This window comes from Pimephales promelas, chromosome 20, assembly GCF_988280905.1.
Source record: "Pimephales promelas chromosome 20, fPimPro1.hap1.1, whole genome shotgun sequence".
Classification (NCBI taxonomy): Eukaryota; Metazoa; Chordata; class Actinopteri; order Cypriniformes; family Leuciscidae; genus Pimephales; species Pimephales promelas.
Genome location: NC_142788.1, coordinates 3376143 through 3402270, shown reverse-complemented (window position 1 = coordinate 3402270; position 26128 = coordinate 3376143). Strand labels below are relative to the sequence as shown.

General features: G+C 37.5%; 1 protein-coding gene across 3 annotated transcripts in view; it reads right to left on the bottom strand.

Annotated features, from left to right (window-relative positions):
* Positions 1 to 26128, bottom strand: part of LOC120462654 (pleckstrin homology domain-containing family G member 1) — an 84225-nt gene that overhangs the window by 28517 nt on the left and 29580 nt on the right. For all 3 annotated transcript variants that reach the window (XM_089124213.1, XM_089124212.1, XM_039651268.2), the window contains exons 2-4: positions 19625 to 20079; positions 6222 to 6322; positions 2360 to 2429 (exon numbers count right to left, since the gene is read on the bottom strand). In XM_089124213.1, the coding sequence (XP_088980339.1) occupies positions 2360 to 2429; positions 6222 to 6322; positions 19625 to 19954 (501 nt within the window). In that variant the 5' untranslated portion in view covers positions 19955 to 20079. The remainder of the gene's footprint in view (positions 1 to 2359; positions 2430 to 6221; positions 6323 to 19624; positions 20080 to 26128) is intronic.

The window sequence follows — 26128 nt, the reverse complement described above, 5'->3', positions numbered from 1 at the left end:
TATTTTTCAGTTTTGGGTGAACTATCCCTTTAAAATCAAAAAGCAACGTGATTACGTAATGTAGGTTACTTGTAATTTATTATGTTTAATACAGTATCTCTTCATACGGTTCACTCAAGTGGACAACTGAAAACTCCTTTGAAAAATATGTTTAAAAAATGACATTTCAAATCTTGTTTTTATACCGTAAGACCAATAAAAACACACAAAAAAATTCATTCAATTAAAAAAAAAAAAAAAAAAAACATCAGTTAATTTAGCATTTCCCCCAGTGCAAAACAGCTTAAAAACAACTAAAAATAGTTAATTGTTTTTATTACAACCAAAACTACTAAAAATAGTTTAGTTAATTTAAAAAAAAATAATAATAATAATACATAAATAAAAAATAAATAAAATAAAAAAATGTAGATAAAACACCTAAACTACAGTATATATAACAATAAGGCTAAATTAAAAAGTATAATAAATAATTACTAAAACATACAATTAAAAAGAAAAATATAAAAAAATATAGAAAACAAAGCATTGCCGAAAACTCAAAAATATTAAGGAATATTTATATAAACAGTGTAAATAATACTAAATGAACACTGGTATAGTTAAGACTCTAATTTCTGATTGGATGAGCAACTTAAGATGTATTCCTCTCGTTGGATAAGTGTCATCATATACTGTATTTCTAATAAATACAACAGTTACATCTACAAAATTCAAGGACAAATGTCCATGTAATAAATTAACTGATGTTTTAATATTTACATTCTAGACCTAGTTAATTCTCTTAATTATTAAATGCTCTTAAAAACCAACTCCAGGTGACAAATACTGAAATATATTCGGGACACCTTTTCATCCATTGTAAACATACCCAGATTTAGGTTCATTTTATAAACCCACAGCCATATTAGTGAATTGGCGTTGTTCATAAATGTCATATTTTGATGTTTTGATTTCAAGTTTGTCAGCAAAACACACACTTAACCCTTGTGCTGCATTAGATTTTTAACACCGTTGAGTGCATTAAGGACCAAAAATGGCCACATATTAAACATTGCCTAAAATATTATATATTATTATTATTTTCCACTTTTACCAAGTTAAATCTTTTAACCAGCATCAGTCCTCATCATAACTACCAAAAATGTATTCAATTTCAGGATTTTAACCCTTTAATTACCAGTTTTGTTTGCGAAACCATCGATTTGTATAAGAGGAAAAAACACAAAAATTCAATTATTTTCAATAAACAAAATGCAAAGAGAAAACTTTAGATTTGGATTATCACAGTCCCACTTTGCAAAAAATCCCACTTAGCGCGTTAGAGACCAAAAATGGCCACCTATTAAACATTGCCTATTGCCTAAAATAAGGTGCATTTCCACCCATAGGGAATAAATATGTAGTGACGTCATCACTATATAATGCAAATATAATGCTTTTGCTTCAAAATGAAAGGATGTTTGTGCAAAAATCATGTTTCATGTATTACTGACAGCCTCAGATTTAAACAACGTTTTAATGGGTTTCAATGGGCCATTTTTGGTCTTTATGGTGCTGAGTGTTACTATTTGATCTACACAGTGTGTGTTATACATATTTTGCAGAATGGGATCACATTTTTTACATGTATCCAAAAAGTCACAATTTTGCCAAATTTCATACCATTTGCATTAAAACAGCCAAAATGGTCAAAGAAATTAAACTGCAAAAGACCAAAAATGTCCCTAATGCAGCATAAGGGTTAAGTAATAACCAGTTACAAACACTGACCACGAAGTGTGTGTCTGATTGAAAGCCTGTGTTAGCATATGTGTGCAGCCGGGCTGTATCTTTCTGGTGTTTCTCACACCATGTTTCATGAGCATACGCAATTATATCAGTGCAAGCAGACGTCTGAAGGCGGTGTGACACTCGGGCTGGGTTATAGGCTTTATCTTAGTTCTCGTACTAAGCCTCAGTCGTTTGCTCTGTGTAAATTGTCAGCCCCCCGCTAACGCCACATTAGCACAACAATAACCCGAACAAAACAAAGCAATTATCACACAAAACCACAGGAAGGAAAACCACAGACACCAGTTGCATTTCAGCAGTTGTTATTAGAGCTATAAAACAGCTAACACATTTCTCAAGTGTGTGTTATTATGCCAGTCAATAGAGGTGGGAAACTTATTCGAACACGCAATAGGCATGATAGAGTCGATGATTGTTTATGTGTGTGACCATGTGATCGTTTTGAGCATTCTTCATAATGTTTAATTGGCGTTGCATGACAGAAAGAAAGTCTTAAATAAAGTGTGACTTTCGAGTGATCTAAGCTTTAAGGTTTGTCTGTGTGAAGAAAAGATGAGAGTTTTACCTTGGCTACGAAACACTTTGCAATGGCAACTGGGTTGGCGTTACACTTCTCCAGGTCATGAAGCAGATCACTAAAACAGACACACACACATTGGGTTATAGTATATCATTACTCACATCCACGTAGCCGGACTAACTAACGTTTCACGATGTCTTCCAGTATTGTAGGCCATGAACTGTGAAGGAAAGACCCACTTCCATGAACTGAACAGCATTGTGAAAGCATGTGTGGTCACTTCTGCATTGCAGTCATATGAAGTAACACTATGAGTGTGTTTGTGTGGGCTGAATTTGGAGAGAGTCTGGAAAAATGTGCAGGTGTGTGTGTGTGGTCCGAAGTTAGAGGAACTGAAGGAAGAGACTGCAACAAATACAACAGACAGTCTGAAACAGAAGATCTTCAATGTGATGTTTAACCTTCGTCTACCTCAGGGGGGCAAACTCTTATTCTAGGTGTATATTATCCTTACTTTCATTAATGTGAAGTTACCAACTTAATTTAGTTACCAAATATGAGGGACATTGTGTACACACAGTAGTAAATTAGTAGTTCTAAACAAACATCAGAATAAAACTTGAAAAAACTAAAACTATACCAGACTAAATGAGTTTTGATATTAAATGTGGACTTCTTGCGAACTGATAAACATACATTTTCCATAAAATACACAAAATAAAAGTTTGAAATCATTTAATGAATTAATAGCACTTAATGAATGTGTTCAAAATGTAAAAAATTATGAGGTATCAGGACTGTGCATAGCTAAATATGTTTTCTCATTAAATTTAGTTTGTTAGAGGGAATTAATCGAATAGCAAATTATTATTTTCATTCAAATTGTGACACGGTTGTAGGGTTTTAATTTTTGGAAATGTTAAGAACCTGCCCGGATAGCAAACTGACATTGAATCAACGTGGAAATATGACATCGAAACAACGATCTGACATTGTTTTGCTCATCGAATTAACGTTGAACCAACGTCAGACGCGTCATTCTTTCAAAACTAACGGAAAATCAACTTGAAATCAACGCGTTGTTTCAACGTTATGAAAGCAAACCAATTTTCGATTTTCATTTAGCTTTGAAGAATGCCGCGTCTGACGTTGGTTCAACGTTAATTCGATGAGCAAAATCAACGTTGTTTCAATGTCATAAGAGACGTCGTTTCCACGTTGATTCAATGTCAGTTTGCTGTCTGGGTGTTGTGGACCAGGTCAAAAACCACCACATTAAGCTGACATGGTAGTTTAATTGTGTTGACAGAATAGTTTTCCCTAAAACATTGTGCCTTTTTAAAGAGCCCCTATCATGGATTTTTGAAAATGACTGTTAATGTAATGTGGAATATAGCTTTAAGGGAATGAAAACATTTATATCTGAAAGTTCACCGTATAAAAAGTTATTGTCTTTCAAAAGTGAGAGTCGACTCTGAGTCTATGAAATGAATCGTTTTTGAAACGAGTTATTAGCTGTTACATCGTGACGTAGATATAAAACATTAGCTCATTAGCCGCTCCCAACAACTGCGCGCGCAGACGGAAGTGTAAACTTGAAGTCTAGAACGCAAAAACTTCAGCTGAATCGCATCATGTGGAGAAGACGCTGTGCTCTACAATGCAAAGACAGTTCAGCCATTTGTTTTCATTGTCCAGGGACGAGCATGTGAAGAATCGGTGGTTAGAGTTCATATTTGCAACGATACCACAACAGTATAACTAGCCCGATTGTGTTCTCATCATTTTAAAGGATTAGTTCACTTTTGAAAAAACTTTTGCTGATAATCTACTCACCCCCATGTCATCCAAGATGTCCATGTCTTTCTTTCCTCAGTCGAAAAGAAATTAAGGTTTTTGATGAAAACATTCCAGGATTTTTCTCCATATAATGGACTTCAATGGGAACCGGATGGTTCAAGTATCAAAAGACAGTTAATAACTGTTTCAGATGCAGCTTCAAATGTCTTTAAACGATATCAGACGATGAATAAGGGTCTTATCATGCGAAACGATCGATTATTTCAAAACTTATTCCAAAAATGTAACTTTTCTAAGGACAAATGCTAGCCTTGCTCTATTCTGTGAGGCGCGTTTGTAACGTCACGTAATACGTAATTACGTTCAAAAGGTCACGGGCGACGTAGCCGAAAGTACAGTCAGTGTTTACAAGTTGAACGCATAGGTTGAACGTGCAAACTAGCTCAAACGCCGTTTACAAAAAAAGGAATTAAAAGGTAAAACAACGATGTCGGACGATTTTGATTCTGTACTTCCGGCTATGTCGCCCGTGACCTTTTGAATGTAAACGCATTACGTGACGTTACAAACGCGCCTCAGAGAATATAGCAAGGCTGGCATTTGTCCTTAGAAAAGTTACATTTTTGGAATAAGCTTTGAAATAACCGATCGTTTCGCATGATAAGACCCTTATTCATCGTCTGGTGTCGTTTAAAGACATTTGAAGCTGGACTGAAACTGTTATTAACCGTCGTTTGATACTTGAACCATCCGATTCCCATTGAAGTCGATTATATGGAGAAAAATCCTGGAATGTTTTCATCAAAAACCTAAATTTCTTTTCGACTGAAGAAAGAAAGACATGGACATCTTGGATGACATGGGGGTGAGTAAATTATCAGCAAAAGTTTTTTCAAAAGTGAACTAATCCTTTAATGACGAATCGTTCAAAAACATAAATTAATTCAAATGTGAATTCGCAAGCCGGTTGTTCCTGAAGGAGGGCTCAGTATCCAGTGTATATGGATCAGCTTCCTCCTCCTCCGAATCACAATCTATAAGTAATATAATTTGCTGTTATGTTTTCTGTAGCATGCACAATATAGTTATATTATGTTGTGTACACTCCGCGCAGCTTCTAAGCGGGGTAAAGTTAGTTTTGTTTTTGATATTCACCAGACATTCATTGAAAAATGGCAATTACCTCCTAAACGACTTAGCCAAATATGACTTCGCTCAATATAATAAGCCCTGCCCTTCAAAAGCCGCCGCAATGTGAGTTTCGCCGGGAAAGCTCGCTCTTGACGGAGACGCGAGTTAGGAACCGTGTGGAAAGTGCACGTTTGTTCAAACACTATATACAATTTTCAACACTTGACGAGCTATAATCCTGGTTATGGGCGACAGTCTCTGCCTACGGTTTACCAATAACAACTGACTGGGTCATTTGACCAATCGCCGCAGATTCGCGTCACTCAAAGGAGGTGTTTGGGAAAATGAATCGTCGAACGAATCATTTGCGAGTCGTTGAGGAAATCGGGTAAAAATAAATGCATATTATAAGACAAATAAAGTGTTTTTTTTTATCCTTGCATGCACATTAAACTGTTTTTGGGAACTCCCAAAACAAAAATAGGAACATTTCAAATGCTATGATAGGGGCTCCTTAAAGCCTAATAGTTCATGGTCAAGTAGCAAACACCCATTACTCATCTATAAACAGTTCGCCACTGAAACTAGCAGATGTGTCTCACTGTAAAAAGGTTGCTGTAAATTTTAAAGTAACTTACTGGCAGCTGGATGCCAGTGTACTGTAAGTGTTTACAGTAGCAGTACTGTAATTTCATTTACAGTAATACAATTGTGTACTGTATTAATATTTATAGTAATAATACTGTATTTTGTATTCATGAGTACAACTACTGTATTTTTTATTTACAGTATTAGAATTGATTTCCTATTATAAAGCAGAAAATTATACAGTAGAAAATAATTACAGTAGTAAACACATATTTTCCCATAATCCTTGGCTATTTACATGTTATACTGTTGGCACATTTAACAGTATTATACTGTACATATTACAGTAAAATACTGTTCAAATGACAAAAAATCTGTTACAGTGTACCTGTTAAAACGGTAGATGTCACGGATATTTCCAAATAAAGAGTTCCTCTCTTCATCTCCCAGCAGCAGAAGAGACTGGTTGCTGATGCAGTCCAGGTAATCCTGTGGAGAAACGGATGAAAGCATGAGTAATCTCATCAGAGTTCATGTGCGATGGGCATCACATCACCCCCACCCGGCTTTCAACTCTTCAGGGTTTGCCATATTTAGACAGACCTGCTTCATCATCTCTCACATCTCACATTAACATTTGCACATCAGTAGATAAGCTATGTCCGCAAGTTATGTTAAGGAGTTAGGGAGCGACACTTTGATGCACATAGTAGTCATTTGGCAGATGCTTTTATCCAATGCGACTTATAACTGAGGACTAAACCAAGTGAGTCATCGTGAAGAGGCAAATACTCAGAGGCGTATTGCATTCACTTGAAGAAAAAAAAATCTACTCTGTTTTTCTGAATTAACGAGTTAATTTTTCATGAGAAAAAAAAATTGCTCTGTTTTTCTGAATTAATGAGTTAATTTTTCATGAGAAAAAATTTTTTTCCTCTGTTTTTCTGAATTAACGAGTAAATTTTTTATGAGAAAAAAATTTTTTCCTCTGTTTTTCTGAATTAATGAGTTAATTTTTCATGAGAAAAAAAGGTTTTGCTCTGTTTTTCTGAATTAATGAGTTAATTTTTCATGAGAAAAAAAAGGATTTGCTCTGTTTTTCTGAATTAATGAGTTAATTTTTCATGAGAAAAAAAGTTTTTGCTCTGTTTTTCTAAAATTAATGAGTTAATTTTTCATGAGAAAAAAATTTGCTCTGTTTTTCTGAATTAATGAGTTAGTTTTTCTTGAGAAAAAAAGTTTTTGCTCTGTTTTTCTGAATTAATGAATTAATTTTTCATGAGAAAATTTATTTTTGCTGTTTTTCTGAATTAACTCATTAATTCAGAAAAATAGAGCAAAAAAAAAAAAATTCCATGAAAAATTAACTCATTAATTCAGAAAAACAGAGCAAAAAAAAAAACTTCTCATGAAAAATTAACTCATTAATTCAGAAAAACAGAGCAAAAAAAAATTTTCTCATGAAAAATTAACTCGTTAATTCAGAAAAACAGAGCAATTTTTTTTTCTCATGAAAAATTAACTCATTAATTCAGAAAAACAGAGCAATTTTTTTTTCTCATGAAAAATTAACTCGTTAATTCAGAAAAACAGAGTCGATTTTTTTTCTTCAAGTGAATGCAATACGCCTCCGTAAAATACAACGCAAGTGCTCAAAATACAAAGTTCAGACATTGCACGGGGTAGCATAAGCCAGATAAGCAGGAAAAGAAAAGGATTTTTTAGTTTTTTCTTTAAGGGCTCACGGAAGAGATGAGTTTTCAGTTGTCTTTTGAATGGGATTCTGCATTCCGGATGAGGGTGGGCAGATCATTCCACCAGCATGGTACCGTGAATGAGAATGTTCTGGAAAGTGATTTTGAGGCTCTCTGTGATGGTACCACGAGCGGTCACTCATTGACTGATCGTAGGCTTCTGCTCGGGATGTAGACTTGACATGGTAAGCATAGCAAGCATCAAAAAATAGTATTTGCTAAATGCCATATCCATTATGCAAATTAAACAATGGCCAGCAGAGTGAACTTTTAAATGATCCGTGGAATCTTCTTACGGAAATGTCTATTATATACTCTTATATACTTCTGATATCTTATATGTTTCTTTCCCAAGGGCCAGTGTTAGGAGCACCGCGTCGCCGGAAGTCCATTTCGACAGATGCCTCCCTCACTAGCCGCGTTTCCATTACCCTTCAATTTGCGCAAATTGAAATCGCGAAATGAAAATACGCTCAATGCAAACACGTCAATTTCGCAAAAACTCCCGTTTATCGCAAAAAAGTTTTTACGCTCGCATGAGGAGGTTTTTCAGGCAATTCGAAAAAGGATTTTTTCGCAAAACTGCAATGGAAACGGATTTTGCGCATTTACAGTCACCTGACTTAGAAGAAGACGGAGTGTGTTTTAGGTCCGTGTCCGCAAATAATAATCATAATTATCATCATTAGCCTATTATAACATTTATTAGGCTACATATGTAGCCTAGAAGACACTTTTATCCAAAAAAGCAACAAAGCAATTCGTCACATCTCATTCATGTACAGGTTGGACAATAATAGGGCTAAGATTATCACAAATAAACACTCGATTTTGACCAATATCCAAGAGTGTGTGCGGAGTTTGGAGCACTGGATGGCAGACAGACGCGGGCGCGCCGTGAACACTTTCATTTTCCTATCAACAGTGGAATCAACTTATAATACTCTAGCATTTCTGGCTATACAGAAAATAATAATACATTATTCGCAACTACTTTTATTTGCGTAATGTCACAATAACAAGAAAACGTTGTTCTTTTGTAAAATAACAAACAATCAGGCACGCTTTATGATCTTCGTGAACTGGAGCGCGAGAACTGAAACAATAGTCTGTTCAGACTAAAGCTTGAAATGTCCACTTCAAAAAGAACAAATTCGAATCGTAAACTAATACCTTCTGATTATGTAATTCTCTCTAAAGGTGCATCCGGAGATTATGTTTTTAGCTCGTTATTTTTTCAGACGCATTTATAATAACTCACCTATTCAGCACTGCGGGAAAAATATCATAAATATCCATGTTCTAATTTGGACTTAGAAAACCAGTAAAATCTAAATTTTTTCCCCATATTAATTTGTGAACATTTTAAATGTTTTAAAGGGGGCAAAAAGTCATAAACAAATATCTGAAATTTCGTTGAGATGTAGCCTATATAGCGCAGAATTGGTGTGGTCAAACTAAATTGATGGTGTTCAACTTTGCGTTTTAAAAATACAACAACCGTTCATTTTTCGTTTTGCAACGACCGTTAATAATAAATATAAATATAATAATAATAATGTATAGTGCGGTGCATGGCTGTGGAATAGGTTATAAACCTACCAAAGTCCGTTGATTTTTGGAATGACTTATTGCGAGATTTAAAAAAGTCGGTTTAGTCGGTTAATGGAAACACCGTCATTTCGCATAGTTTTTTATCGGAATTTGGAAAATATCGCAAAAGTTTTGTGCAAATCTGTAATGGAAACGCGCCTACTGGCTGGGATGCAGTCATGGACAGCCGCTTTGCAGGGGTCTGTGGCAGGACCATCATTATTCTTGGCATATAAACTGCCTGGAGATGTTGGCTGTGTTCAAGGCTCTGAGGAACTTCCTCCCAGACATCAAGGGTTACCATGTCCTAGTACAATCAGACAATACCTCAGTGGTAGCTTATCTGAACTGATAAGGGGGACTCAGATCGCGCTCTCTATCCATATTGGCGCATCAGATTGTCCTTAGACCATCCACTTTGGTTCTCCCTCACACATCCAGTCCCACTGGGGTTGGATGCCATGGTACAGGCCTGACCGAGGCTACATCTGTATGCTTTTCCCCCGATCGCTCTGCTACCGGGAGTCCTGGAGAGGTTCCGGCATCAGTCTTCTTCTGGTAGCCCCGTTGTGGACGGCCCGAGTATGGTTTTCAGACATAATTTCACTCCTGATAGCTCCGCCATGGCGGATTCCTCTGAGGAGGGATCTGTTGGTGCAGGCGGAGGGCACAATCTTTCACCCTCACCCGGAGCTGTGGAAGCTGTGGGTCTGGCCCCTGAGGGGGTTCAGTACCTAAACGCTGGTCTATCAGTCGGGGTGGTTTAAACCATACTTAGCTCTAGGGCTCCATCTACTAGGAGATTATATGGCCTCAAGTGGAAGGTGTAGAGAACATGAGTTAGATCCATTTTAATGCCCGGTGGCTTCTGGAGTTTCTTAAGATCATTTCTCTGCGGGTCATATAGTTGAAATAAAGTTGTTATTTCTGTTGTTTTTTGCGCACAAAAAGTGTTCTCGTCGTTTGATAAACTTAAGATTGAGCCACTAAAGTCACTTGGACTATTTTAACGATGTCTTTAATAACTTTTCGAGGCCGTCAAATTTCAATCCCTCAAGAGGCCTATGGACTAGAATGGAGGAGAGATCCAGTTCTCAAATTTCATCAAAAATATCTTAATTTGTGTTCCGAAGATGAGCGAAGGTCTTACGGGGTTGAACAACATCAGGGTGAGTAAATACTGACTGAATTTTTATTTATGGGTGAACTAACCCTTTAAAGTCGAAATATTTGGGGATTAAAGTCGAAATATCTCGAGATTAAAGTCAAAATATTTTGAGATTAAAGTCGAAATATTTCGAGATTAAAGTCGAAGAATTTTGAGATTAAAGTCGAAATATTTCGAGAGTGCAGTCTTTTGTAGAAGTTGCGTGTGTGCTTGCCATTGTTTCACATTGCCACTCACACAGGCATTCATAATGGTCCGAGTGTTTCACATTGTGTGTGTGTGTGTGTGTATGTTTTGTTTCAACAAAAGGAAATTCAACAGGTGTCAATCTACCAGCATTAGGCAACCATTATAGGACATTATAAAAATACTGCACCAGAATAGACTTTTGCCTATAGAAAAACCAACTCGGAAAACACTTTACAGACTGGATGGAGATATCCAGCTTGAATTCAGCTGTGAATGAATGAATGAATGAGGCATTTATATAGCGCTTTCATATGTCTACTAGGCCTACACTCAACAATCATATCAGAGAATCTCTCCTTTTTCAGACTGACTAAAGTTAGAAAAGTGAAATCATACTTAACCACCCCTTTAAACAAACTTGGCCTTGTTTTTACTAGAACGAGGGAACAATTAATACAATGAATTTGAAAAGTCTTGAGTAATTAATGTAATTTTTTTCAATTTTTGGGTGGACTAATCCTTTAATCCATGGCCAAAATATCCATTTCTTGCCATTAATACTGTACTTTGAAACCCAACTGCAAAGCATTGGCTGAGACAGTATTGTTACCTCCCATCCAAAAAGGCAGAAGCTGCATTTGGTGATACTAATGATACGGAAAATAAACAGCATTAAGTTGCACAAATAGGCTTCCTAGTTTTTTGAATGATGAACATGGACTACTGATACCCGCTGATATAGACAGGTGTTTCCTATTTCCTAAAGTGTTAGTTGACATTTGTGCATTCAGCTTTTGGCTTCGCCAGTATAGCTCTTTTAAGTCGGCTTGGTGCGTCACAGCCTTAAAGGATTAGTTCACTTTTGAAAAAACTTTTGCTGATAAATTACTCACCCCCATGTCATCCAAGATGTCCATGTCTTTCTTTCCTCAGTCGAAAAGAAATTAAGGTTTTTGATGAAAAAATTCCAGGATTTTTCTCCTTATAATAGACTTCAATGGGAACCAGGTCCAACCGAGGTCCAAACGACAGTTAATAACAGTTTCAGATGCAGCTTCAAATGGCTTTAAACGACACCAAACGATGAATAAGGGTCTTATCATGCGAAACGATCGGTTATTTCAAAGCTTATTCCAAAAATGTAACTTTTCTAAGGACAAATGCTAGCCTTGTAATATATTGTGAGGCGCGTTTGTAACGTCACGTAATACGTAATTACGTTCAAAAGGTCACGGGCGACGTAGCATCAAGTACAGAATCAAAATCGTCCGACATCGTTGTTTTACCTTTTAATTCCTTTTTTGTAAACGGCGTTTTAGTTAGTTTTCACGTTCAACTGCTACGTCGCCCGTGACCTTTTGAACGTAATTACGTATTACGTGACGTTGCAAACGCGCCTCACAGAATGGAGAAAGGCTAGCATTTGTCCTTAGAAAAGTTACATTTTTGGAATAAGCTTTGAAATAACCGATCGTTTCGCATGATAAGACCCTTATTCATCGTCTGATATCGTTTAAAGCCATTTGAAGCTGCATCTGTAACTGTTATTAACTGTCCTTTGGACCTCGGTTGGACCTGGTTCCCATTGAAGTCTATTATAAGGAGAAAAATCCTGGAATTTTTTCATCAAAAACCTTAATTTCTTTTCGACTGAGGAAAGAAAGACATGGACATCTTGGATGACATGGGGGTGAGTAAATTATCAGCAAAAGTTTTTTCAAAAGTGAACCCTTTAAAGATGGAGGAAAACATTATATGAACTGCAGAAGCCCCCAGTGAGCTCTCACAAAAATATTAGCAAACAAAGCATGTCAGAATCTGTATGTGTGCTGTATCTTCTGCTCCGCCCTACATGCGAACGTCTCTCTCCTCGGATGACAGACGAGATAAGTGATTCTTTCAGTCAGATGCAAATCTTTACCTGAACACCCCCAGGCAGTGTAAGAAAACAATCATTCTGTGTCTACTCTAAAACACACCCCGTGTCGACACCTCGCCGTCAACACTCCGCTCACACATAAACACAGACCTAAAGGTTTGTTTCGTTTTTAAAACTGAGAAATAATGTGATGCTGTCACCCCAGGAGGAAACAAAAATAATAATTATGTTTATTTCAGTTTTTAGTAATAATAGTACTTTAACTTATATTATTTCAGGGAGTTGCCAAGGTTTGACGTTTCTGACTTTTTATCTAATATTTATCTTTTATTTCATTTCAGCTGTATTTCAATTAAAGTAAACAGTATTAAAAATAATTTTAGTTAGCAATAACAACACTTACCGTAACATTTGCATGTTATTTTAAACTTGCGGTCAGATTAAGAGAATCATTGCGTTAAAATATGCTCACAATTTTACATTTTTTTGCAAAAAGGGAGCACAAATCTGCACATTAGATATAAACATGGTAAAACTTATTAAACCAGGGGTCTTCAGCTGAGGATCCGTGATTTCTTGGGGTCCGTTGTGGTACAGCGGGGGTCCACCAATTATTGTCAGATCTCAAATTAATTTTAAGTTCAAAGCCAGTGTTGTAGTCGAGACCACCTCACTCGAGTCCGAGTCGACACCGAGACCAGAGAGAGTCGAGTCCGAGTCGAGACCGAGACCAGTGAGGGTTGATTACCTAATTTACTTTTATTTACTTAGAGAAATCCTTTTTTTTTATTATTAAATATTTTATTCACATACATTAATAATCATGAAAAATATTTTTAATTGAACTCGAGTGGACTCGGGAATAATTCCGAGTCCTAAAAAAAAAATGTTCGAGTACAAGTCAATTCTGAGTCCAAATGCACACGAGTCCATGACAAGACCAATACCATTAAAATATGGTCTCGAGACCGAGTCCGAGACGAGTCCGAGTCTCTAGTACTACAACACTGTTCAAAGCTAAAACTCAGCTAAATGTTTCAGTGTCCCTCCCTCATTAACATAAGTAAATTAAGTGAGATTACAATGTAAGGGGTTCCAGTGTGAAGAATACTACATTCCTATTTCTAAAAGAAAACATTAAATTACATAAATATGTATTCATATTAATAGCAGTCTCATGTGTTAGCAGAACTGTAGCTTTTAAAGTTGTTTTCCTAACCTACTTTCCTCTACTTTATCTGTCCTCTCCATCCATCCTGCTTTCCTTTTGTTCCATTCTGTCCTCGAACCATCTATCATTCTCTCAGTGCCAGGGGGCCTGTGAATGTGTGTGTGTGTGGGGAAGGGGTTTGCAACCCCCTAAAACTCTCCATCCTCACATTAACCGAGAAAGAGTGAGAAAATCAGGGCAAGGGTGAGTAGAAGAGTTTAGCATTCATCTCCTCGCTCTCTAGGTCAAGTGACAGCCATGCGCACTTTACATTTGACAGCTATATCAATCATACACAAAGCAACACACACACTCTAACTCACACAGCTCCAGTACTCATGCTTTATGGGGATTGCCTGCATGCTTAAGGACAAAGGTTCAAGGTTTGATCCCAAACCCACACACTGGACAGTCACTTGCAAGGAATAGTTCACCCAAAACTAAATCGGTTATATCATCATTTACTCGCCATCCTGTCATAAAATAAATATGCATGACTTTCTTCCATTGAACACAAAAGGAAATGTTACAGATGATATCAAGCTCTCAAATGTGCAATAATTCAAAAAATGAAACTTTATCAAGACGTGTCGAACAAGGTCACCAAATGACACCAAATGGCATTTGTTATTGCATATCAACGCATTCTCATCCTAGGGCGTCATCTAACTGACGCTTTTGACCATGTGTCTAAATCCGACGCACATTGCAACCTTTAGCGTCAGGTAGGTTTAGGTCTGGGGTAGGGTTAGGGTTAGACCACTAGGAGGCTCGTCTCATATAGAGGGAATGCGCGTGACGTCACCGTCGGCCGGAGTGCCTGCAGTTCCTCACAGTGAGTGGCAAAAAGACTGAGCGGCTCTATATGTGTTCAGCGTGAATGCCGCGAAAAACAAACACAACACACACAAATAAAGTGGGAAAGAGCTTTGCGATTGACTGTAGGCCTACAACTAGATTTGACAAAACATCTGAGGTATATTTGTACAGACTGCTATGGAAAGAGGAGCAAATGGATCGCTGCAATTCACAGAAACAACTGGACTCCAGTCAGCCAAAGGGGGATTTGCAGTTATCATTTTGTGTCAATATGCTGAATTTAGCTGGAAAACCATACCCATATACAGTATTTTGTATTGTTATATACATTATCAGCTCATCAATTAAATATTTATCATTGCATATTCTGCTTTATTGGGGCCATATAGTTTTTTTTATTAGAAAAAGTTTTATGGCTGGACGATATGATGATATATATAGGCTATATATAACACTGATATAAGTGATCAACCGGATTTAGACCGACCTATATTATATTTATATAAAGCGTTCACAGGCAAATTTGCTTTACGTTTAGGTTTTGGTTTATTTCCCCGGTGTCGAAATCAGGCAAACATAAATGTCAGGCAACACGATTCCCGGCTGCATGTCAATATCCATGGATCACTGGATCTTTAGTAAGTTGTAAGGAACACTATATTGAGTCCAACATTTAGTTTAAATTGATCAAATTGTTCGATTTAGTCGCATTTCCACAGTTTTCCCCTATTAAATCCAGTCACGCAGCAGATCTTTTGCCACTCGGTCAAGCTGAGGGGGGTTGTCACGCGGGAAAGTCACGTGTCAATGCATTCCCTCTATTGACGCTAAAGGTTGCCATGTGCGTCGGATGTTGACGCATGGTCAACAGCGTCAGTTAGATGACGCCTTGGGATGATCTTGGGATCTTTAAAACTGTGTTTGCAATGTAAAACCTTTTGATTTGTTGAGATGTTGTATAAAATCAATGTCACATTTGCAGTCGTGTTGATATTCGGGAAACATTGCATTTTGCCTGTTTGCACGCTCAGGTTTAAGGTTATTTTAAGGTGGAGTAGAATTAAATGAATGGCAAAACAAAGCATTTTGTCCGCATACCCCTCTGTTACCTCATGTACACCAGTTTGGGAACCACTGCTATATAGTAGGCGAAAAACATTATGTGACAAAAGGAGTGTCTCTATTCATAGTATTTACAAAACAGTGGCGAACTACTTCTGAAGTGCGCACGTTACTTTCCCTTCACTATCCCATGAGGCCACAGGAGAGGATGTGTGAATGCAGTGAAGCGGCGCGACTGACGCTGGTAGGTCACATAACAATAATAACGTGGCAAATGCACGATAGTCTGTCTGAATTTCACATCACATTGTGATTGTTCATACTACGGAAATTCATACTATATATAACATACTTTTTAAAGGTACAATATTGTTTCGCCACCAGGGGTCGCTAACCTCTTACAATAACAAAGGCGTTTATTAATGACGTATATTCCGCATTAAGGGGTCAAACTGATGGATCTTTTATGGATGAGTGAATACATTGATGTTTTTTAACAAGACTGTAGTATGAAGCAGGGCGCGATTGCTAGACGTATACCAGCACCACACGCAAAACGAGTCCCGCGGATAAAGGAATAAGGACATTTCATTCTACCAAACTACACGCTGAATTACTCACACAGGTCCGTTTATTAGAGGAATTAAACTTGAGGTAACGCAGCGCTGCTTCACTTGCTCTAACAGAAACACTATCACACTAAACGGCATTTGTGTGTGTTGAATGTTGTTAGTTAGGTTGTTTGTTGGCTGTAGACTAAGCTAGATTAACATTAGGGGTGGTTAATCTGTCTGATTTCCCGATTCGATTCGATTACGATTATTGAAGTCCCGATTCGATTACAGTCGATTTTCGATTATTAACGATTCTCGATTACCGATTATTGATTTTCCATTTCACAACAGTAAACGAAAATACACTAGATCAACATATGATTATATTAGCAGCAGCAACATTTTGGTATTAATTGCACTTCTTATTTGTTTGATATTCATTGAAAATATAATGATGGTTAGTAGTGGACATGCAAACATGCTTGTTATCTACTACTTAGGCAACTCATTATCTTTACATTTATTAACTTTACATTTTTTTTCAAAAGCAATTTTGTTGCATTATAATGCAAATGCACCTGGTTCTATTAATTGACAGCATTAAAATGTATTTTGTGATTTCCTTCAATTGAAAATGTTTGAAGCAAGTTTGGGGGACTTGAAGGGCACCCGATTCAGAGAATCACCTAGAAATTCAATAGAACAGCATTTATCTGAAATAGAAAGCTTTTGTAACATTAAACAATACCGTTCAAATGTTTTGGAGTTGGTAAGAATTTTTATTAAATTTTTTGGGCAAAAGAAAAAAGAAATCTATACTTTTATTCATCAAGGATAAATTAAGTTGATCAAAAGTTAAAGTACAAGACATTTATAATGTTACAAATCGATTATCTGAATCTTTTGTGTGCTTTAAAAGTACAAATTAATGACCCATAAAGAATTAATGCACAATATATTTTATTAACATTACAAAGAACGACCAGGAAAATAAATGTGTGCTTGAACTAGCATACTTGTAGTAAATAAATAATATAACGACTGGTGCAGCCGAGTGTTTTTCCTCCTCTGGCTGGAAAGGTGTCATATGGCTTATCATATTTGTCGTGTTTCCGTCGTTGGTTTTATTCCACAAAGCGTACAACTAGTGCGGCTCTTGTCCAGCTCCTTTCCCCCTTCAACTTCAGAAGCCAAAATATTTCCACACGTCAGCTTTTAAGTTAACCTAACAAGGAAAGTGTTTGGATCTCGCGTTCCATCGCATCTCTGTTATGTGCAGGCCACAGACGGTCCCGCCACTGCACTTCCGCGCTTCAGAGTTCCGTCTTTCGCGTTCCGTCAATATTACGTTATTATAAATACATATCAAAAAAAACATTTTTGAAATCGATTTTTTGACATTTGTGAATCGATTCAGGATCGTCCACGTCCGCATCGCGATGCATCGAGAATCGATTTTTTCCCCACCCCTAATTAACATTAGAGAATAACATACAGATCATATTCTAACTTTTCATCATGTTGAACTACATAACATTGATTAGTTTTATATACATTGATTTGCTCACATGTTTGTTCAAGTAACATGCAACATTCGCGTCTCTGTCAAGTGGAAGTTAGTCGCGGATGTGGAACTCTCGGCATCTCGAAAGATGTTGATCTTCGTTTTAGTTCGTTTTACTTCGTTTTTTTTTTTCGTCCATGAACGTGTTTCCATAATAAGACAGTCATAAGTGGATACAGTAAACACATAAAACAGTTAAATATGGAGATAGATGGAAACAAAAAACAAAGTTTTCAACTACCCCCGTTTCCCCCTCACAAATTCACATAAATGTGTTATTACCTCATTATGACTGTAACAAAAGATGTGTGCGGCTGATGCTCCTTTGGTTATGAACAGCTCGTGCAAACGTGCGTGTGTGATCTATGAGCGCGCACACCACTGGTTGCAGTTTCGCTTGTCGCCAGAGGGGGCGTAGTTCTGCAGAAACTCTGAGACTTGCGCAATGCACCTTTAAGCGGAATTCAAAAAACACTGCCTTCATGGTCATCCAATCTAAATCGCTAGGTTTACATGCAACCAAATAATCCATTAGTAATCGAATTCGCTTTTGGCTAAGCCACGCCCTAGAATGTAGATTGACCAATCACAGCGCAGCCAAGAACGAGCTCCCACAGAGGTCCGACACTTTTTCACAGCGCTCCATTGACTTTCAACACAGGCGTCTCATATTTATGGTCTCGGCAGGCTATTACCGTCGTAGTTTTATCCAAAATATGGTTAAACGTTGTGCCTCGGGCATTTGTAACAAAGATACGCGTTTCCCAGAGAGGCTGGAGGGGGGTGTCCGTTTTTTCACCTTCCCAAAACCAAAGTCAAATCCAAGTGTCGTGTTTGTATTAAACTGTGTGGACGTCCTCAGTCAGATAAACCCCGCAAAGATCAACAAGCACATCTTTTTTGCTTCTAACCTTACTGTGAGTGTGAAGTTATACTAGTTTTATAATGTTTTAGGTTATGATTCAGTTCTCATACCGGTTGTTGTACCAACGTTATACTCGTGTAGTCCGTTTGCTTTGTAATAACGATTATAGACGTGAATAGAGACCTACCCAGCTTTGCATGAGCAGTGTTGCTCCCTGATATTGTTAGTCCCAGCCTCCGTCTCCATTAGTAGGATATGCGGTGGTTCATCTGTGACCGGTAACGTTATGCTTTTGCCTCCATTTTGGATGCCTTTTAGTTTCTTGCGTTTGTATGTCTTGAATAAAGCCTTCGAAAGCATATTGCAGCCCCTTTTGCCTACTTCTATCTGACACTTTATTTGCTGCTTTATAAAAGTTTGATAACATTTCAGCAGGAAGAGCTGTCGCAGCATAAGCCATGCAGAGCGCAGATGAAGTTTGACGGATGTAGCAACAGTAACTAAGGGGGGCGGGGCTTAGCCAAAGGTGAATTATGGATCTTGTCATCAAGCTGATGGATCTTTTATGAATGAGTGAATACATTGATGTTTTTAAACTTAGTTTAAAAGTTAGTCGCGGACGTGGAGCTCTCGGCATCTGGAAAGATGTTGATCTTCGTTCTAGTCCACTTTTTGTCTCAAAGTCTGCTTGCCATGGTCCATAATATTTGAACAAAACCCTGCTAGGGACGCTCACGCTGTTGAGCTCGCATAACGGGCATAACAGACCCAGTTGTCCACGTCTGTCGCCATGGTTGCTATCGCAGTGCGAGCGCAAACCCGGCGGTAACGCGGATATGACATCATTGACTGGCGACTCCTCACCCCTGCTCACACGCCCCCTTTCCTCGGTTAAACATCGCAATTTTCTCACGATTTACAAATAGTTGGAAACATTTGGGATATTGTAAGTAATCAACTAAACAAAATGTATAACACTGGCCTAGTGGTTTTTTGGATATTTTACTGCAAAAAATCCTGCATATTGTACCTTTAATGGTCATATATGGGTTCAAACCAAATGTAGTGCTTATTATACAGTATTCGATTTCAGACGCTAAGGAAGTGACCGCACATGCTTTGTGTCTTTCATACCTGGACTATACTGCGAAGGTCCTGGACGTAGGTTTTTTCCGTTTCAAGGATTTCCTCCACCACTCGGTCCACATACTGGACTTTGCGTCCTTCTGGTGACTGAATCTCTGCGTCCCCCTGATTGGTGGTTGTCCGTCTTCCCGACTCCTCCTCCTCCAGCTGTCGGGCAGGCACCAGCTCCAATCGGATGGCTCCAGAATCGTGATCCCGCTCAGGGGTGGAGCCTAATACGGGCCGCCCCCCCAGCGAGCAGTGACTGTCCCGGGAGGAGGCGGACGAAGACGTGGAGCCGTAGCTCACCGGCCGGTCGTTGCAGTGCGTGGAGTCCATGCTGCGTGAGGAGCAATGTCTCGGGGCGGAGTTTCTGATGGGACCTCGCGCCTGGCTCAGGACCGGCCCTCCGACAGGGACCTCCGGGAGTGGCGGTAAAACATCAGCGGAGAATGGATAATCTTCTGAAAGACAAAGAGCCAAAAGTGGTTAGACGATATTGAAGGAAAATTTGCCATATATTGTTAAAGAATGAGATACGATAATTCAGTAACACTTCATTAATTAATTAACACGAACTAAGAATGAACAATACTTCTTTAGTATTTAGTAATCTTGCTAATATTGATTGTTAACATTTACTAACAATATTAAAATCAAAGATTGTATTTTTTAACATTAGTCAATGCACTATACACTAACTGTAACATTAACAAAGATTAATAAATACTGTAACAAATGTATTGCTCATGATTTGTTCATGTTATCAACTAATATTAACTAATGAACCTTATCGCAAAATTCTTTAAGTGTGCAACATTAATTTGAATTATGTTTAAAGAGTAACTAAACACTAAACCAACTTTTTTTAGTTAATGATCTGTAAGAATGGATCTTTATTAATTCCAGTCATTGATTCGAGTAACTTTTTTGACATTTGTCTATAAAGTGTTTTATTTCTACAATATATGGTGTAAAAACGTTTTAGTGCTGCCCTCTTCAGGTTGAACGGTGGCTACTGCAGTTGAATTTTCCTATTGAATGTTCCATGACGTACGCAGGTTTCAGCTCACCACGCGAGCTACGCTCGTGGCAGTATAAAAACCATCTTGTGTCGTCAAAACCACTGTAGCGAGTCAGGAGTTGGAATTGCGAGTATTAAAAACGATCAGGATAGAGTGTTTTAGCATCTATTTCGTACCGTCTATCTCCGCTGGGGTCCGCCCACTTTTTCAGCATTTTCAAATATTGCCAGTGGGTGGAGTCAGGCTCTGACCAGGGGTTTAGTTACCCCCTTAAATGTTTAAATTATATAATCATCAAGCACATTTCACATTCTTTCTGGGAAAGCATCACTACAACTTCTAGCAACATTCACTGTCGCATTGCATAAAAAGTAATGTCACAAATCAGACAATGTCATTCATTCTAAAAACACACAAAAACTACAACCCCCAAACCCCTTCACTGTGATTACATATGTGATTCCCACAGAGTTAGATCTCAAGAAGGAACTTACACAATAACATCCTGAGAAAAACCCACAGCATTTCTTTGTGGTAATACACACACTCAACCATTTTGGGTTTGTTCTTGTGACAGCCGTGCTCTTACAACATGAGGAGAAAGCTAACCTTTTATTTCACACTGAAATGTAACACACCAGAGTGGACACTTTGTGCTTGCTAATCAGTTTTAGCATAATGCTAGGTGATTGCTTGGGCATTTTGGGCTGTTGCAAGATCTAGAGACCGGGTGACTAGAGACTGGGATCGGACGTAACAACCTCCACAACATCTTAGCTAGGGTTGGGTATCGTTTGAATTTGAACGATTCTGATTCCGATTCCGATTCCTTGTTTCGATTCCGGTTCCTAACGATTCTCGATTCCGATTCTTTTAAGAGGCAGGGTCAAAAAAGTTAAGCTAACCAACGGCCTTTCTGAAGAAAATGATCCTTTCTGAAGGAAATACTCCTTCTGTAAAAATACACAAATTTTGCATTTTGCCGAGATTTCGTTATTTTTAGAAAAGTGAAGCCACACTTTGGACCGCCGACGTAAGGTACTCATGTTCGACTCGCGCGGTTATGCCAACACTTCCGGTAGACGCTTCTTCGTTGGTGTTGTTCAGCGGTTTCTTCTTCCGCTCGGCGGACTGTGAATATCGAAACTAGGAATCGAAACTTTAACTTTTGAACGATTCCGGGAAAAACGAAAAGTTAGTCTCGGTTCCAATCGATACTCGATTCTCGATACCCAACCCTAATCTTAGCATTAATGATTTGATCGGCGTTAAGAGATTAGGGGTTGAATTGTGGTGGACAGTAGCATAGCAAGAAGCAACATTCACATTTTTTTCTAGAAACTTGTCAAACTCAAGTGTTTATTTTATTTAGTTTTATGAGCGTTCACTGCCATAGAGTTTCTTCCATGTCTCTGTGTTGGGCATGATTCAGATGTGTCTTAAAACAGCAGTTGCAACCCGATCTCACGGGAATTCGTACGAATTTTACGAGGTGGCTAATTCGTAACAATTTGTACGACCTCACTCGTACGAATTAGTACGATTTAGCTAAATCGTACATATTTTACGAATTAGCCAATTCGTATGAATTCGTACGAATGACCTACCCCTGACCCCGCCCCTAAACATAACCGTCACGTGGGTTTAGACAAATCGTACAAATTTATACGAGTGAGGTCGTATGAATTAGTACGAATTAGCCACTTTTGAATCATTCGTACGAATTCGTACGAATTGGTCGTGAGATAGGGTAGGCAGTTGACAGGCACTCACCATCTCACTTCAAGTGAATTACCAAGAGAACACACACACACACACACACATGCAGAGCCTTTCATACAAGAGAAAGGCCAGCACTGAAAGAGAGAGGCTTTAATGAGCAGATTAACGTGTAATGGAGACATTTTACTCTCTGGGTGAAATGAAAGAGAGCTCTGTGTGACCGTGTGTGTGTGTGTGTGTGTGCACGTGTGTGGTTGTGGACTGTCTATTCTCAGACTCACTAACACAACACTGTAAGACCATCCAGACGCACCCACTCCACACACACTAGCACAGGTGTGCACACACAATCAACTCTGTGTAACATGGTCATTTGACACAATAGGTAAACTACAGCAGAGGAAAGGGGTAATATATACTGTATATATGGGACAAAATGAAGTGTTGAATAACAATATTTCATACAATTCCCACCAGACCGCTTCAACAAGTAATCGCTCTCCGACAACAAAACCATATAAAGGGATTCCAGGGAATTTAAGACTTTCTTTTTGTCTTGCAGTCAACCACACGTCTCCTTCTCAGTTGCCAGTTATGAATAATCACCGTCATTACTCACTCAACACGGAGCCATCTTTATTATCCTGGGCTCCAGAAAAAAAGCCACATGATTGGCTCTTGATTGTCTAAGCGAGCTTCCGATTGGTTAATTCCAGTGCATGCCAAACTCACACGCTGACCCACTTTCACTAGACAAACAAACACAAAATGAGATGCGGCCACCAACAAACACAATCTCAAGTGAATGCATGTATGCATGCTTGTGTGTTGCATGCTTACTGCGCTTTGAACTACTGGAAATATACGTGAATGTGTGTGTATATGTAGTGTTGTTTTTGGCAGCCTGTTTTAATTTTAGTTTTAGTCTAGTCTTTGTGTCAAGCTGACTTTTTAGTTTTTATTAGTTTTAGTCATGTTCATACTCTTTTTAGTCTAGTCTAGTTTTAGTCGACGAAAACTGATGACATTTTAGTCTAGTTTTAGTCAACGAAAACCGATGACATTTTAGTCTAGTTTTAGTCGACGAAAAACATAGTCTAGTTTTAGTCAATGAAAATTGTATTTTAGTCTCTTTTTAATATGCAATTCTATTTAACCTAGTCAACATATAAGTAGCCTAGTATAGGTTAGCCTATAGACGAAACCAAAATTTTCTTTTAGCCAAACCCATTTCAAACAATCGTATCTTCTTATTATATTCTTATATTATTGTTACCTTATAGACTCAAGAATACATCCATTCCAGACACGGATTTTACCAACCAAACATGTTAGAAGTAGCCTACACACATAGGCTAATGAAAGACGACGTAACGTTAAATAACATTTTGTCTCGTCTCGTTTTGGTCAACGAAAATGAAGACATTTTAGCATAGTTTTTAATTTTTGTAAACCACATTTAGTCTCGTTTTTATTCGTCAATGATATTGCATTATACATTTTGTTATAGTCATCGTCACACGACCAGCATTTACGTTGCGTCTCGTCTCATTTTCGTCACGTGATAAAGATTCGTTGACGACAATACTTAGTCATAATTTTCATTGACAAAAGCAACACTATGTATATGTTAAAGCCTGTTCATGCATCGGGTTGTGTGTTTTGGTGGATGGGGTCATGTTCAAGTAAAATAAACTTCTGTGGGTGTGTTTGTACACTTCTCATGCACGAGTCTGTCTATTGTATGCTGTTTGTTTTAGTTTATTTGTTTTAGCTTACGCTACTTTATTTCAGACTTTGCTGATTGCGCTGGTCCGAGGTCTGTGGACAGCTTGAGATTTCACAAAACGTATGAACTTTTCTGGAACTGTATTTAATATAATTATAGATAGATAGACCTCTCATCATTAGACGATTTCAAAACTCACCTTAAAACTTATCTTTTCGCTACTTGTTTCCCTTGATTTCTGTGTTTATGTACCACTATCTCAATTTATTTTTATTGTTTCTATCATGTTTCTATGTCTCAATTTATTTTTATTGTTTTGATTTTTATCTGTACTTAACTGTAAAGCGACCTTGAGAACTCTATAAGGCGCTATTTAAAATAAACATATTATTATTATTATTAAAAATACAGTATACAATGCAGCCAATTGAAGTGAAAATGCTACTTTAAGAGTATTTTTACAAATAAGATTAAGAAAATATTTAAATACATGATATAAAATTTTCCATAAAAATGTATGTTAAATCTTATAGTGCTTATCAATACATTTAGCAGTGTACTATATATTATCTATATATTCACTTTGCTTGCTGAATTTAAAAAGTATATTATTTCCATAAGTACTCATAATTTCCATCACTTCGCTATTTGCTAAGTCCATAATTTAATTTAGCAAACAACACATTATCTTCATTTTATAACTGAAAACATATACACTTGTTTTCTTTTTTCCCCCCACAAGTCTTTTGTATAGATAGATAGCAAAAAATGCATCTCAAAATGCATCAGATTGATGCTTCTCACGGGGGAACCCCCCGAAAATGTATTTCTTTTATTTTTTTAATTAAAAGTATTTCTGTACTTTATCCACTCAATAGTCTACAATACAATAGCCATATAAACGTAGCGTAATTATAATAAAATATTTTAGGTGCATGAAAAAACATGCTTGTTAACCAGCAGACAAGCTAATCCAGCACAAATTAGTGCATAAAAGGTCACCAAAATGAAGTTTTTGAACCTCATAATTAAATACAAACGGAGGAAAAAAACTGCAAAAGGTCCACTTTTTGAAAAAGTAGTTGGCATAAAGACTAGTTTTTTGGAAGTGCTTATGACAACTATTATAACTAACAGTCAATTCAAGAGACAATCATTCTTTACATATTCAAATGAAAGCAATCTACCTTTTTTATGAACTCGAGTTATGACTAGTCATAAAAAGAGATTACTAACTTCACTTCCTTTCCGTCAAAGCGTGATGCTTTCAAGAGTCCAGGACTTGCATCATGCTCATATAATGCATACAAGGCTCCTGTAGTTCATATATATTGAAGTTAAGTGTAGCTTTGTTATGTCTGACACACTGCAGAATTTACAACGCAGTTTTAATAATCAGGTTAAAAGCAAATCTCAAATCCCGGGTCATTAGACAAACATTTTTAATAAACTAAGTAGGGTTGCATTTGACTTTTACCTTGATTAACTTGAACTGGACTCTTTATCTGTACAGTGCCAAAAAAATGCCAAATTAAACCATTAAACATATTAATCACAACTCAGGAAACAAAAGCACAAAATACAGAACGACCACTCATAATAGACGAGATATGACAACGTAACAGACACTTTGCACGTAATAGAACATTTTGTTCATGTTTTTGTTGTTTACACATGCACAGATGATAATCGTATCGTTTTTCAAAAACTAGTCCTTTTCTTTTCTGCTTGCAGTGCGTCAGTCACAATTGTCACAGGAAACTGATTAGAGCACACACAAACACACACCGAATCATACGTCATCAATAGCGGTTCACATCCATGATTTAGTACGATTGCATTCATATATGGACCATCCTTGAGTTCACATGAACCGTACCCCGCACCACCCGTTTATGTGGACTCGGGTTCAGTTCGCAGGTGCGGAAACCAGCGCTCACATCAGATAGAATCTATAAAGAAAATAAAGATTATCGTCCCACAAACGGATGATAACACACGCTCTGTTTAGCACAGCAGTTTTGAATGCCCGAGCTC